At 42.1% G+C, this 13,706-nt stretch overlaps 1 protein-coding gene across 2 annotated transcripts in view; it reads right to left on the bottom strand.

The window, feature by feature from the left end:
- Cdyl (chromodomain Y like) overlaps positions 1-13,706 on the bottom strand; it is a 207,650-nt gene that overhangs the window by 181,317 nt on the left and 12,627 nt on the right. For both annotated transcript variants that reach the window (XM_021180697.1, XM_021180698.1), the window contains exon 3: positions 2,910-3,002. In XM_021180697.1, coding sequence (XP_021036356.1) covers positions 2,910-3,002 — 93 coding nt within the window. The remainder of the gene's footprint in view (positions 1-2,909; positions 3,003-13,706) is intronic.

Here is a 13,706-nt window from a genome sequence, read left to right as displayed (position 1 = left end):
TCTCTCTCTCTCTCTCTCTCTCTCTCTCTCTCTCTCTCTCTCTCGGCTTCTTGTGCCTCTAGGTTCATGCTAAACTAAAGTGGAGGGTGTAAGGGCTAGTTCACTTTCATTCCAGTGTAGGAGTGCAGGTCTACTTGCACATGTGTACAGAGTTGACCATGGAAAGCTGTTCCTTTTGGCTCCCATAGCCCATTTATCTTCCCAGGAGGTACTCACTACTGACAGTTTCCTGGATAGCCATTCTGGAATACTGTGGGCACCGGGCACACAACGGAATTCACAGTGATTGGTCACTTTGTAGACAACTGCAATCTAAGTTGCATGTTCCAAAGATGAAGATGACTGGCCTTGACTTCTTTTCCAAAGAAGTTGCTAGGTGACCCTGCAGATCTCACCAGCAGGCCACCAAACCAGCCCTGCAGCCACCGCCCCACCACCCACGCTGACCTATATATAAGCACAGGAAAGAAAAGATGTGGGCGGATCCCCTGTAGCTGGCCAGGATAATGCTGCTTCTGTCCTCAGGGGCTTATGGGTAGAATCCAGGGGGTCTATGGGCAGGGATAGGAGCCAGTCCGTCCAGTTCATTGTTGTTTCCAATATCCTCTGGGTGGAATTTAGCATTGTCTTCCAATTGTGAATTCAATCAACAAGTTGTAGTAGCATTAGCAACAGCTGTGACAACTTTGTCACCCATAGAAACCACAGGTAGTTTCCCCATCACACACAATTGTGTATATCTTAAAATATCATGTGAATTCATTCTTAGAATTGCTACCAGAACTTGTGGTATTGTGTGATAAGGAAGAAGCAACCACACATAAGTGGAGTAAGCTACATGGGGAAGAGCAAACAGGACTGGACCTAAATAGTCAAACCCAGGAAGCAGAGAGTGTGAAGATGGGAGCTTCCAGGAGGGAGAAGCAGGTGGTACTGACCCATGGGTACAAAGGTTCAGTTACGTAAGGTGAATCTGCTGCACAACACATTAATGTCACTCTATTGCACACTTAGGAAATTGCTAAGAGGTTAGCACGTGTAATAAGTGTTCTCATAATACAGAGAGGAATGAATGAAGGGATGAAGAGGTCAGTAAGGATGGAGGATGCTTTTTAAGGTATAGATATACACACAAATACATATACACACATATGTGTGTATGTGTGACAGATTCTAACGGAGTTTCATGGTTAGACACTCATCTGTAAACTCTAAGACATCATATAATATATAATATATGTGTTATATATTAAAGGCATATAGATTTTTAATTGCCAAAGAACCTCATTAAAAACAGCTCAGTAAAATGCATTACTAAAATCCACTTTTAAAATGATTTTGATAATTGTATCTCAGTAACAATTGTTTCCTTGGTAAGTCATGTACCAGGTCATGTTTTGTAAAGTTTAGAAATTTTTTCTGAGAAGGGACCATAAAGGCCACCTGATTGCCAAAGGCATCCAAACACAGTAGATTCCAGAGGAGTCTGTGGGATGTCTGCATCCCTTACAGATGACCCTCAATCTAGGTTGGCTCAACTTGTATGGGGTTTTGGTTGGTTTTCCCTGATGGATGGTGAGAGTCTTGGAGGTGTGATTTTGGATTTTCTCCTTGGTTTAGTAATATGCAGGCTGATGCTCTGTATCAAGGCTGGGCCATGGCTCCCTGTCAGTGCTACAGTATAAGGAGAAAGTAACTGAAAATCTGGCATGTGCCATATAGTAGGTTAGGTGAATTACCAGCCTTTACTACTCCTGATACCTTCAAGTTTATGATGATGTGGGGAGGCAGTGGAGGAACCATAAACCACATCCAGTCAAGCAATACTTATGGCCTAAACCAAGCCCTCCACAGACAGGGAGACTGTAGTCTTTTTGTGTTGCTCGTTAAGATGCCAAGACCTGGAAGTGTACTCTGTCACCACCACTGTTAGAGCAGTGATATGTTCCTAGAGTGGCAGGTCTGTTCCCACCACACTCACAGTTAAGGGGTCCCTGTGAACCTCTAAGATGGTCTCTACTTTTCATCTGGAGAATCCAGAATGCCAAACCTTTGCTAGAGTAGCCCACCCCAGCAGGAGAGGGGGAAGCAGCCCCTGCTCTCACTGTTCTCATCTGCAGTGTCCAGTTGAAGAATACGCTGCTGGTGTGAATTCCACAAAGGTGCTGATGCTGATACAGACACCCCCAGACTGGGACTCACATGGGTGGTTTGAGCCTGGGAGCAGGATGCCACAGACAAGGATCCAGATGACAGTATTTCCCTAAGACCTCCCCCCAGAAGAACCCTCCTAGGAAGCAGGCCCAGCTGTAAAGGCTGGAGCCATATTCCTTAAGGATTCTTCTAATTCACCCTCCTTTCTCCCAACTGAACCCAAGAGGGACCAAGAGGTTACAGAGAGAGAAAAAGAAGCATAATGAAAAAAAAATAAAGCTAACAAAGAATCCTCTTAAAAACCAAAAACAAAAGAACATAGAAACAATCTTAGGGGCAAGGGAAGACTCAGAACAAATATAAAATTAATCTCTGACTTAGCCTATTTAATATTTAAACACTTGAAATGGATTCTCAATGCCCTGAATGCAGGTTATTTTCAAACTGAGTTCCTAAAGAGGTATCCGTTCAGCACAAGGAAATAAGTGGCCAGAAACATGGAGATCTGGATGCAGGGCCATAAAGAAACCATAAAGCCATTTGAGATGCTCACACTACAGTTTGGACTGTGGATTTGTACATTGTTCTGGTTGTCTGTTCTTCTTTCTGACTTAGTTTTAAAATACAATTAATTTTTTTTTACCCAAGTCACATATATTTTTTTAGTTGCATCTTTCAGAAACAATTTGTGCCAGGGCAGACGTCTTCTACCCCTGAAGCCAGACTCACGCATGTAGCCAGGAAAGCACACTTACCTGGCAGGTGTTATCATCAGTACGTTGTTCAGCTTTCTCTGGAAATGTGCAGAGCTGGGCTTCCTTTGAAATAGGCTGGCTATTGCCTACGCCCTGTGGGAGGAGGAGGAAAGAGAGTAAAACTGAGTCCCTGGGATCTGTTATGTGTGTGCAGAATCTGGATGTGTAGCAGGGAGGAAAGACCGAGCTGAACAGGACAGTGGAAGTTCAGTGTTATCACTTGTTGGTTCTGGTCTACAGTCTAGGCAACAGTAAAGGCTGACATCCATCCTTGGGTGTCAGAGGCCTATGGCCTACAGGGAGGGTGAATTTGCTGAAGATTCTTAGAGGCTCTGAGGCAGCTTTCTGTTGCACTTATCCATTTCTCCATCACTCTACAGAGCTAGGGGAATTCACTGGGGCACTATGTCTTAATCTACCACCACCACTATTCCTCTCTGACAAACATCCTCCAACACAGCTCCTTCTGCCTGTCTTCTAGGTCTGCTTCTTTTTTGTTTTTCTCCATCTCCATTTTAGATGTTTTTTCCCTTTCTTACATCTTCCCAATGTTTCTCTCATCCTCGGGTTTCCCCAGTAACTTTTTCTTTATTAAAAATTGAATAGATGCTGATAGATGATTCCCACTTTGAATCATCCCTAGATATTACTATAAAATTTTGATATTTAAAATTGCCATCTAGTAGTTCACACAGTCAAGAGGCTATGAAAGAACTCTTTATAGTTGATTGACACCCTCCAAAATTAAAACAATCATTTCTTCACTGCCTATGTAGGTTAGCACTACCTTGAATATTATTATGTATTGATTTCTGCTGGGGATGGTATTCCAAGGACTATTTTGTTGGTCTAAACTAGAAAGAGAAGACAGATGGGACCCTCTGGCCCAGCTCCTGGAGTTCTTGCCATGCAAATTTGATCCTGACGGTCCTCTTCAAAGGCATGCTTGTTACTTAGGCTGTTTAATACACTAGCATCCTTTAATACAGTAAGAAGGATTTATATCTTGACTACTCATAAAGATGAGAATAGGGCAGAAGCCCAGTGATTTATGTGAACACTTCATGTGAAAAAGACCTGGAGCCTGTAGTTAACTACAAGATTTATATAAGCTGAAAGTGTTAAGTGGCTTTGAAAAGAAAAATATAGACATTGAATGAATTACCAGAAGTGGAACATTCCAAACACAGGCAACACCAGCAAGACAGTATTCCCACTAACAGCCAAAGAGCATACTTAACTCTTATCACCATGGAGCAACCAGAAAAATGAGTCCCGTGCCCACATGTGGACACACAATGGAAGAAAATATCAACATATCATGTATAATCTCATTACTCCAAAGTACCTTGTTTAACATATTTTTGAGGAGGGGAGATGATCTATTAGTATGATTGCCAAAATAGAGGGAAAAACCAATAGGCACACTGACTGAATAAACAGAGGAATCTGGTCGGGATGGGTGGCGAGAGAAGGCGTTAGACTGCACTGTGGAAAAGGACGTCAGGATACAGCAGAGCCTGTCTATTCAGAGTACTGCAGAAACACTCTAAGTCATGGCAAAGAAGGGAACTGTGGAAGGAATGATGATGGGGAGGGGCGTTCTTAAACTCAATTCATTGTCTCAGAGCCATTTTCCCTATTGTTCTTACTTGCAGCTCATCACCATCCGAACCCTTCTGATGGACAGTGGAGATATTCTTTTAAACTGTGTCATTATCCTCAAAAGAAACAGAAGCTCCTCTGTCTCCAGGATGCCTCCTAAGTTAGTAAGACAGAGCATTTACTCTTGCATGATCTGCTGTGTATTACTTCATTTGATTTCTCCTTTGAGATCTTTTATGGAGTATCTCGGGCTGACCTTGAATTTGGTGTGCAGCTATGGATGATCTTGGACTTCTGATCCTCTAGTTTCCATCTCTGGAGTGCTGGGGTTATAGACAGGTACGAGCAGACTTGGTTTGATGTGGTGCTGGGATGGAACCCTAGCACTCTACCAATATGAGCCAGATCTCTAGCACCTAAGATCTAGTCTCATCTCCAGTGATATGGACAATGGCATATCATGATTACAGAAGGCTTGATCATAAGACCTAGTCTTTTTTCTTCCTCTCTGCATAGGGTGCACTTCAGAGCTCTTTCTTCTTACAGTGCCTAAGAGTAGCAAACTGTCCTTGCCTTCAGTAGCTAGTGATTTTTCTTTTTAATTCTTCACTCTTTCTTGGGGGGGGGAGGGTGACTCAGCAAGGTTACTTTGTACTGTTAAAGCACTCTGCATTGGACTACTAGCTTTGCCTGGACCTCATGCTCTTTAAATCAACAGCTTTGTCATTTTTCCTATTTGGTTTTGGTTTTGAAGACACTGTCCTCCATCCCACCACAGGCAAACTATCATAAACTGTGCCAACAAGTTGACTACCAGTTACAGGGACGTGCAAATAGGAAATGTACAATTTCTGTGTTTCCTTGTCTCTATGCTTTGGCCCAACAATAACTTAGTTGATGAGCAATGCTTTAAGGTAGATTCACTAAGCAAGAAGACGTATGGTGCCAGCAGTGAAAACATTAGGCTTTGGCTTCCAAAGGTTTTTTCCTTCCATGCTTTGGAGGTTTATAAATCATATTGTCTAGTTATAGAATCTTAGGGGAACATGGAATCCACCCCTCCTTGGCTGAGTCTCCAACAGTGCTTTTCATCTCAAGCTAGCTTCACTGTGCCACCCCAAATCTGACTTCAAGAAGTCATATTTGTAATAGATTGTGTATGCCTTGCCATAGTAACATTGATGAGCAGTTAAGAGACGTGGCTGTTGTTACAGAGGACCTGGTTTTGATTCCCAGCATCTACATGATGGTTTATAACTCTCTGTGACTCCAACTCCAAAGAATCTGATACCTTCTTCTAGCCTCCAAGGACACCAGGTATACACACGTAAACATGCAGACAAAACATGTACATACATACATACAAAAAAAATTGAATTGTATTTGCTAGTGTCGGATGAAAAACCATGCCAGGAAAGTTTGGTAAGGTAGAGCAGGTCTAGACCCAGAGAATCAGTGGGCACACACCTGAGGCTTAGGTGACTTCTAGGTCCCTGCCAGACTCCTGACTTGGAACGTGTCGTGCTTGTCACATAAAAAAAGATGTGACCTGTGGTCATGTAGGCCTCTCTGTGCTCCCGGTCTCAACACTACATGCTAGGATAAACTAACTGATACTTTCAAAATAGAAGGTTTTAGAGACTTTCATGTGTTTCAGGTTGTCTGCATTACTGTGTCTACTCTTTAAACCCAACAGTACAAAGGTAATCGGGGCGGCGGACGTAGCTCTGTGGTAGAGCATTTCATTATCATGGGCCAGAGGCATGAGTGAGTGGTCCCTGAATAACAAAACCAAAAGGTGATGGGTTTACTCTTTCTTTTTTTTTTGGATAGATATCTGATTTCTTGAGAGATAAAGCTTTAGTGTTTGGATATGTGAGAGGACTTGTTAAGCCTCCATGTCTAAGTATGAGAAACGTTCATTTCCTCCTCTGAAACAATAAAGAATCTAGGGGGGTGATCCCAGGCTGTCTGAGTTTTAGATGTGCCAGAGGCCTGGAGAGCTGGCAGGATCTGGAAATATAGATGAGTATTGTACTTTCATTAGGTAGATAGTTTAGACATTAACAGAATCTTAAGTCATGGACGATAGACCTCTTTACCAGCATCTGGTAAAATCAGAAACCAGAAGTGCTGGACTCTGAACACTGGTCTAAAGATCTGAATTGTGTTTCTGGCCCTGGGTGGAGACTTGACATTCTGAATTGTCTGGAAGATCATAAGATTAGCTGTCTAGCTGGAGGCTATCTGGTAAGGGACAAAGACCATTGTCCACTCCCTTAAGAGACAATCCAAATGGTTCTGTCATGAAGCCATGAAGGCACCTCTCAGGGAAAACCCTGTTCAAGAGATTCAATAAAGCACACCTAAAAGTGTAGGTCAACACAATGGTTTCTCTGGCTGTTGGCCACTCTCACCCTGTGAGTGTGTTCTTTTTCCATTGTCCAATAAACTCTATCTTGGACATCCTGCTGTGGGTCTTGGCTTTCAACAGAGACCAACCATGATGACCCAGGAGCAGAGCTGAGCCAAGGCTAGCTTAAGATCCAGGTGACACTCCCAGCGCTACATGCTGACTATGTAGTCTGGGTGGTGACAGTGAGCCTTGAAGAAGCATGGAATAAGAACAAGCTGTAAGGCTATTCTCTAGTACCTTTAACCTCGCTTGTGCCTCAGCACCAAGGAGTGCATCTGTTCTGGGAAATCCCAGGTACAGCAAACAAGATGCTATGGAAGTGACATTTGTGATCTGGCCATGCCTGTTGTCCTGCTCAGTCTGTGGTGTCATTCATGAGTCTGCATGCCTGACTAGTGTTCTGGGAGTGAGGAGGCATGCAAGAGTCACACACACAAAATGTTTCTTAGATTAGATTGCTTTTAAGAGGAGATGGAGAGAAGGGAGAAAAGCAAGAAGCTTGGGAGCGGGTGCTAGGAAATCCAACTGACAGACGTCTGTGCTAAACTAAAAGATTGTATGGGACTGTGTAAACAGCACAAGAAGCCTATAGATCACCTCAAGATGGCTTTGGGTTGTAAGAAACTCATTTATATATATATTTCAAATGGCTGTTTCACTCTGAGCCCTGACATGCACAGAAGGAACCCTGATCCATATCTCTGAAGAAAGAATGTTCCCAGACCTTTCTGCAGACAGAAGCAGAGAACTTCCCCGGCAGCCACAGGCTTTCTGGAATTCTTTGACAAGTCTTCAGGGAAAAGGATTTCCTCTTTAATGATCAGAAATCTGAGACTCAGGGACAGGGGTAAAGAAGAAACTCCATTTTGGGGGGTATTGAAACTGTTTTATTCCTTGTTTTCCAGTGCCTGTCTCTTGCCATCCATCCATGTGTCAGTTCAGCCAATAGTCTGAACACAGAACCTCAAAGTATACAATATGTTGTATAGCCATTTGCTCCCTATTCAAATGTTCCCGTCTGGAAGGAGAAGTTTAGGTCATGTACAAGACTCAGAAAGTTCAGAGAGTCCCACGATCATGTATCATACAGGCAGTCGGATTGGAGAGAGGAGATGGTCCAGAGGGCTGAGTTGCCTGCAAGTTTGCAGGAAGCTCAAGAGATGCAGCTTCGGGGAATCATCGCCTGAGCTGGGCTGGGTTTTCCAGCGATGCAGCTGCCTTTGAGTCACCCACACCCTTGTAAGTAACCCCAAACTCACTGGTTTGCCCTGTGGTAGACTTGGGTGCAATCATTTCTTTGGTCTGCTGTTGGTGCCCTATCTAAGGTAAACAGATGTTTGCTCAGATCTCCTCAGGAATAAATAAAAATAAATAAAATAAAATAAATAATAATAATAAATAAATAATAAATAACAATAAAAAATAACTGCAAGTGGTCTAGAACCAGGAAGGAAGGTGAAGAAAGGCTGGGCATGAGAAAGGAGGAAAAGGACAGACTCTGGGAGAGTCCAGGGCCAGGGACAAGGGGGCAGACCCAGGGGTTTAGCCTGAGGTGAAGTCCAACTAAGCAGAGAAGCTAGGGGGACTGTTCGGCTGGGTAGTGGCTCAGACTGTGTCTAATCATATACAAACAAGCCTCGCTTTACAGGGTGTGTCCAGAGATGAGGGAAGTAACACACCATTCTTGGTTAGTTCATGTGTATGAAGTGATAACACTGCAAGAGAAGCTGTTGAAAAAGAAATGTGTGTATATATATATATATATATATATATATGTATATATATGTGTGTGTATGTGTGTATATATATAAGAAATGTGTGTATATATATGTATATATGTGTGTGTGTATGTATATGTATATGAAATACATATATTAAAGAAATAGATACTTTATATATAAATTATACATATATATTATATAGTATATAGTATAGAATATATTTTATTTGAATATGCTTGGCTCATGGTAAGTGGCATTATTAAGAGGTGTGGCCTTGTTAGAGTAGGTGTGTCCTTATTGGAGGAAGTTCATCACTGTGGGGGTGGGCTTTGAGGTCTTATGGTCAAGCCACACATTGTGAAAAAGACCCTTCTCTTGGCTGACTGCGGAAATCAGTTTCTTCCTGGATGCTTTTGGACTAAGATGTAGAACTCTCTGCTACTTCTCCAGTACCATGTCTGCCTATATATATGCTGCCATGCTTCCTACCATGATGATAATAGGCTGAACCTCTGAACCTGTAAGCCAGCCCTAATTAAATGTTTCCTTTTATAAGAGTTGCCTTGGTCATGGTGTCTCTTCACAGCAATAAAACACTTTATTTATTTTATATAAATATTTAAATGTTTTATATATTTATATAATATCCTATACAAATATTTACATATATATAAATTCTAAAGCACAAAGTAACTATAAAATCCATATTTGTTGGCCATTTCAAATATGACCCATCTAAGCAAAAAATGCCTTCTGTCACACAAAGCTGGCTGCCAGAAGCTGGGGAGAGAGGAAGGACCAGGCTGTAAATGTGGAAAAGACTGGTAACATAGAAGACCAAACCAGGAGAACTGAAAGCAACCAGTCCTGAAACCACAGGCCAGAAAAAAAAAATAACGCCAACATGCCATTTGTCACTGGTTCATGCTGGCTCTGCTAAATAGCATTCATTGAGTACACTGAACCCCCAGGTGGCAGCTGAAATCCTCGGCAAACACTGTATTTTATTGTGGTGGTGACCTGCCCTGGAGGGCAGCTGGAAGTAGTTTGTCAGTGAAAATTCGAAAAAGAATTCAAGTCTACTCTGAGCTTATGTTAAACACAGTTTCAAGTGGAGTTATTTTGAAATTTTTCATTTCATTTGAGATGAAGGGAAGGGAATGGAAAATGGGTGGTGGTGGTGGGAAAACACGTGGCTTGGGGAGAAGCAAGCCATATTTGGTTAGAGCATTGTCTGCAGGGATGATTTGGTTGCTCTCCTCAGTGTCTGGGTCATTCATACTCCCTACGATAGGTAGCTCAATCCTGTAATCTGTGCTCCATAGACCGGGGATTTGACTCGTGGAGTACACAAACAATTGGTGGCCATGCAGGCTTCTTCCTCCTGAGTGAACATGTGTCATTTTGCCTGTTGGGAATGCATTTAAGTTATCACTTTAAACTTGCTAAACAAGTTTCTGAAGCAAGATACCTAGACACTAGAGCACTGGTTTTCAACCTGTGGGCCACGACCCTCTTGGGAGGGGAATTGAATGACCCTTTCACAGGGGTTGCAGATCAGATACCTCACATGTTAGATAGATTCCTAACAGTAGTAAAATTACAGATATGAAGTAACGGTGAAAATCATTTTATGGTTGGGGTCACTACAGCATGAGGAACTGTATTTAAGGGTCGCAGTGTTAGGAAGGTTGAGGACTAGGGAGAGATACAGAGTGGTGGTAGGAGATGGGATTTAGAGGCTCTTTAGTGTGGGGTGGTATTTGGAAATTATATTAATCCTAGTAAAAGTCTCGGAGTTACTGTCATTATCTTCATTTTATAAGGAAAGAAATGGAGTTTCAGAGCAACTTGCTCAAAATCACACTTCACATGAAAAAGACCTGGTTTTCATGAGCTGGTGGCTGCTGCGATGCTGGGAGGCTTGTGGAGATGCTCATCTTTGAGAAGGGCTTTAGAGCAGCAACTGGGCAGAACCCCACAGATAAATCTAACAATGACAGCGCCTCAGTGCAGAAAGGACATGCGGTTGGAACTACAAAGGACAGGATGAATACAGGACTCACTTAAGGATCAACCATGCAAATATAGAGGCAAATAGGATGACTGCGTACTCTCCTAGTTATATATAATGGGGAAGATTAGATATGGTCTGTCCCTTACAAAAGACATTGAAATTCATTGCCACGATGAGCTACTAAGAGGTGGGACCTGTGTGAAGTGCTGAGGGCTCTGCCCTTTTACCGATCATCTTCTGTTGCTGTAGCAAATACCCAAGGTGCCGCAGGGAATCAGCATATGAAAAGGCTTATTTTGGCTTGCAATTCCAGTGATTTCAGACCAAATGAAATAGTGGACAGAATGTACAAAGTTCCAAGAAGACTTAATCCCACCAAGACAGGATACCCACCACAACGGGAGAGCATGTGCATAGTTGAAAGTCCCAACAAGTGAACAGAGTAAGTCTCATTCTAGCCAAATGTTGAAAGCATACCATGAATAATAAGATAACAGTGCTGCCCATGACCTAGCTTGTACATAGGCACACATTCAGCATTGGTTTTAAATACTCATCTTCTTTTAGCACCTGGTCTGTGCTTCAGGATGCTGGAAGATGTTCATCCTGAATCAGCTTCCATCCTTCTGCCTTCAGGATTTGGTCACTGGGAGGCATTAGTGCACATCTGGGGGCTCCCTCCCTGTTGGCTTATGGTGAGTTTGGGCTACACAGCATTGCCTGGCTCTTTAGGTGCACATGGCTCCTGATTTCTGCCTGCCTACCATATGTCTATCTCTGTGATTCCCCTAATGCTGCCTATGCCTTTGTAAATAGCCTCTTTATGGAACTTTCCTACAGTTATTCAGTTTGACCAAGTTGACTGTCTCCTTTCTAGACCATGACTATTCAGCACGGTCTGCTCTACACAGTACAGCATTCAATAAAGGCTCCTGGAGGGCGGTCGAATGGGGTGCTTTGCCACTGTATTTCATTTGGATTGTTGAGTGGTGACCAATGGCCTCAGTTTTGGTGTATGGGGTGAGTTTCCCAGACACTGGGCTTTGTACCGCAGCATAAACTCTCTTAGAAAAATTTCATTGGGTTTTAGGACCATTATCTATGTTTAAAATAGATTTCTATGTTTGTATTTAAGCTAAAGTCGTCTTGTTAAGCAATAACACAATCTTCTGATCTATAATGAAATCAGTGTCTGAGTGTCTTAAAGTAAATTGATGTGAAGTGAACAGAGCACATATTGTTGTGCTGTGCTCAGTCTGAGTCTGTGGTCTCTCTGGGGAAGTCACCCAAGGAGCACACACTGTAGCCAAATGAGATGGATAAATGCTTATTAGGAGGTTTTGGAGAGAGTGGCAAGTACCTCGCCATGACAAACTGCTGCTGAAATATGGTTTCTAGTGTTAATAAAAAAAAAGCCACCTTTAGATATAGTTTCTTGTTTCCCCTCCCTTGCTACAGAGTATTATTCCAAGAATAGAAGAGGATACTCACATGCTATGAAGAGCATACTACATTGCTTTGTGTGGTTCTCTCTGTTTGTTGATACGTTTTATTCCCTTGGTGGTACATCAATTAGAAGGAAAAAGGAACAGTCCTCAACAAAGCTAATATTTTGAGAAGCAATTCTTATTTATACTGTGGTAACAGTTGGAATAAAGCATATATTATTTTTATCATTATAAATGTTTGTTAAATGACAATTTTAACACTTATCATGTTGCATTAGTAAATAGGCTGCCTGAGAGAAGGAAACTTAATTAGGGTGGAAATCCACCACTATCTGAATGCTTTCCAACTCAGTTTTTTTTTTTTCTGGTGTTTTCCAGTAGCAGAACTTTTGAATATGTACTCCAGGAAGACAGAATTTAAAATATGTCTCTTTTCTCTACCATTTAATATCAGTTTTCCTGATCAATTTCTGATCTTCAAACCATAAAAACCTCCTAAAAATTTGGACAAATTATTAAAAACAAATAGCAATATTTACTGTGGCTGAAGACAATGTAGTTCTGACTGGCCTGGAACTCCATCTGTCTGTTTCTACCTCAGGAGTGCTGGGATTTAGCACCATACACCAGGATTTTTTTTAAATTGAAGATTTGATAACTTCAAGCTTCTTAGGGAAGTTCTTGGCATTATCTTTCCATTCCTCAGGCAATAAAATACTGTTCACAAAATGGTTATGTCTAGTATTATTTTCCAACTATAAAATACTATGAGGATGTGCGGTTTAGGTGCAGTGCCGTATGCCTGTAATCCAGCACCCTGACAGGTAGAGGCAGGAGGATCAGCCTAGCTGTGATGGTTAGAGCAACCTGGGAGGCTAAGCCTCTGGGTGATGCCTGTGGAAGATATCTAGATTATGTTAATTGAGATGTGAAGACCCACCCTCTATAGGTGGAACCATTCGCTGGCTGAGCTCCTAGACTATAAATGGAGAGAGAGAGAGGGGCGGGGAGAATTGAGTAGTAGCCTGCATTCATTGATGTCTTTTGACTGCAAACTTGATGTGTCAAGCTCTTGCTGCCTAGATTTCCCACTGGGATAGACTGTACCTTGAATTGGAAGCTAAAACAAGCCCTTCTTTCATAAACTGATGATTCAGAGAATTTTATAGTAGCAACAGCAGAAAAGACTAAGATGCCAGCCTATATTAGATCTTGTCTCTACAACCAACCAACAAATGAAGGACATGGCCCACAAACTGATATAGTTCATTCTGACAAGCATCCACTGAATGTCTATTATATATAATGGGAATCCACAGTGAGACGGCATTTATTTACACATCAGACTTTTGAAAAGAAAAAAAAAAAAGAAAAAGAACAGCATGCATTGGGATAAAAGATTGCTATGAATTTGAGATCAGTCTGGGATATGTTGTAAGTACTAGACCAGCTTAGTCTACGGAGTAAGGCCCCATTTTAAAACATGCAGTGGTGGTGCACACCATTAATCCTAGCAGAGGCAGGCAGATCTTTTTGAGGTCAAGGCCAGCCAGGTTTATAGAGTTCCAGGATAGCCAGGGCTACCCAGAG

Source organism: Mus caroli, chromosome 13 (assembly GCF_900094665.2).
Source record: "Mus caroli chromosome 13, CAROLI_EIJ_v1.1, whole genome shotgun sequence".
In the NCBI taxonomy this organism is placed as follows: Eukaryota; Metazoa; Chordata; class Mammalia; order Rodentia; family Muridae; genus Mus; species Mus caroli.
This window is presented reverse-complemented; position numbering and strand designations above follow the sequence as displayed.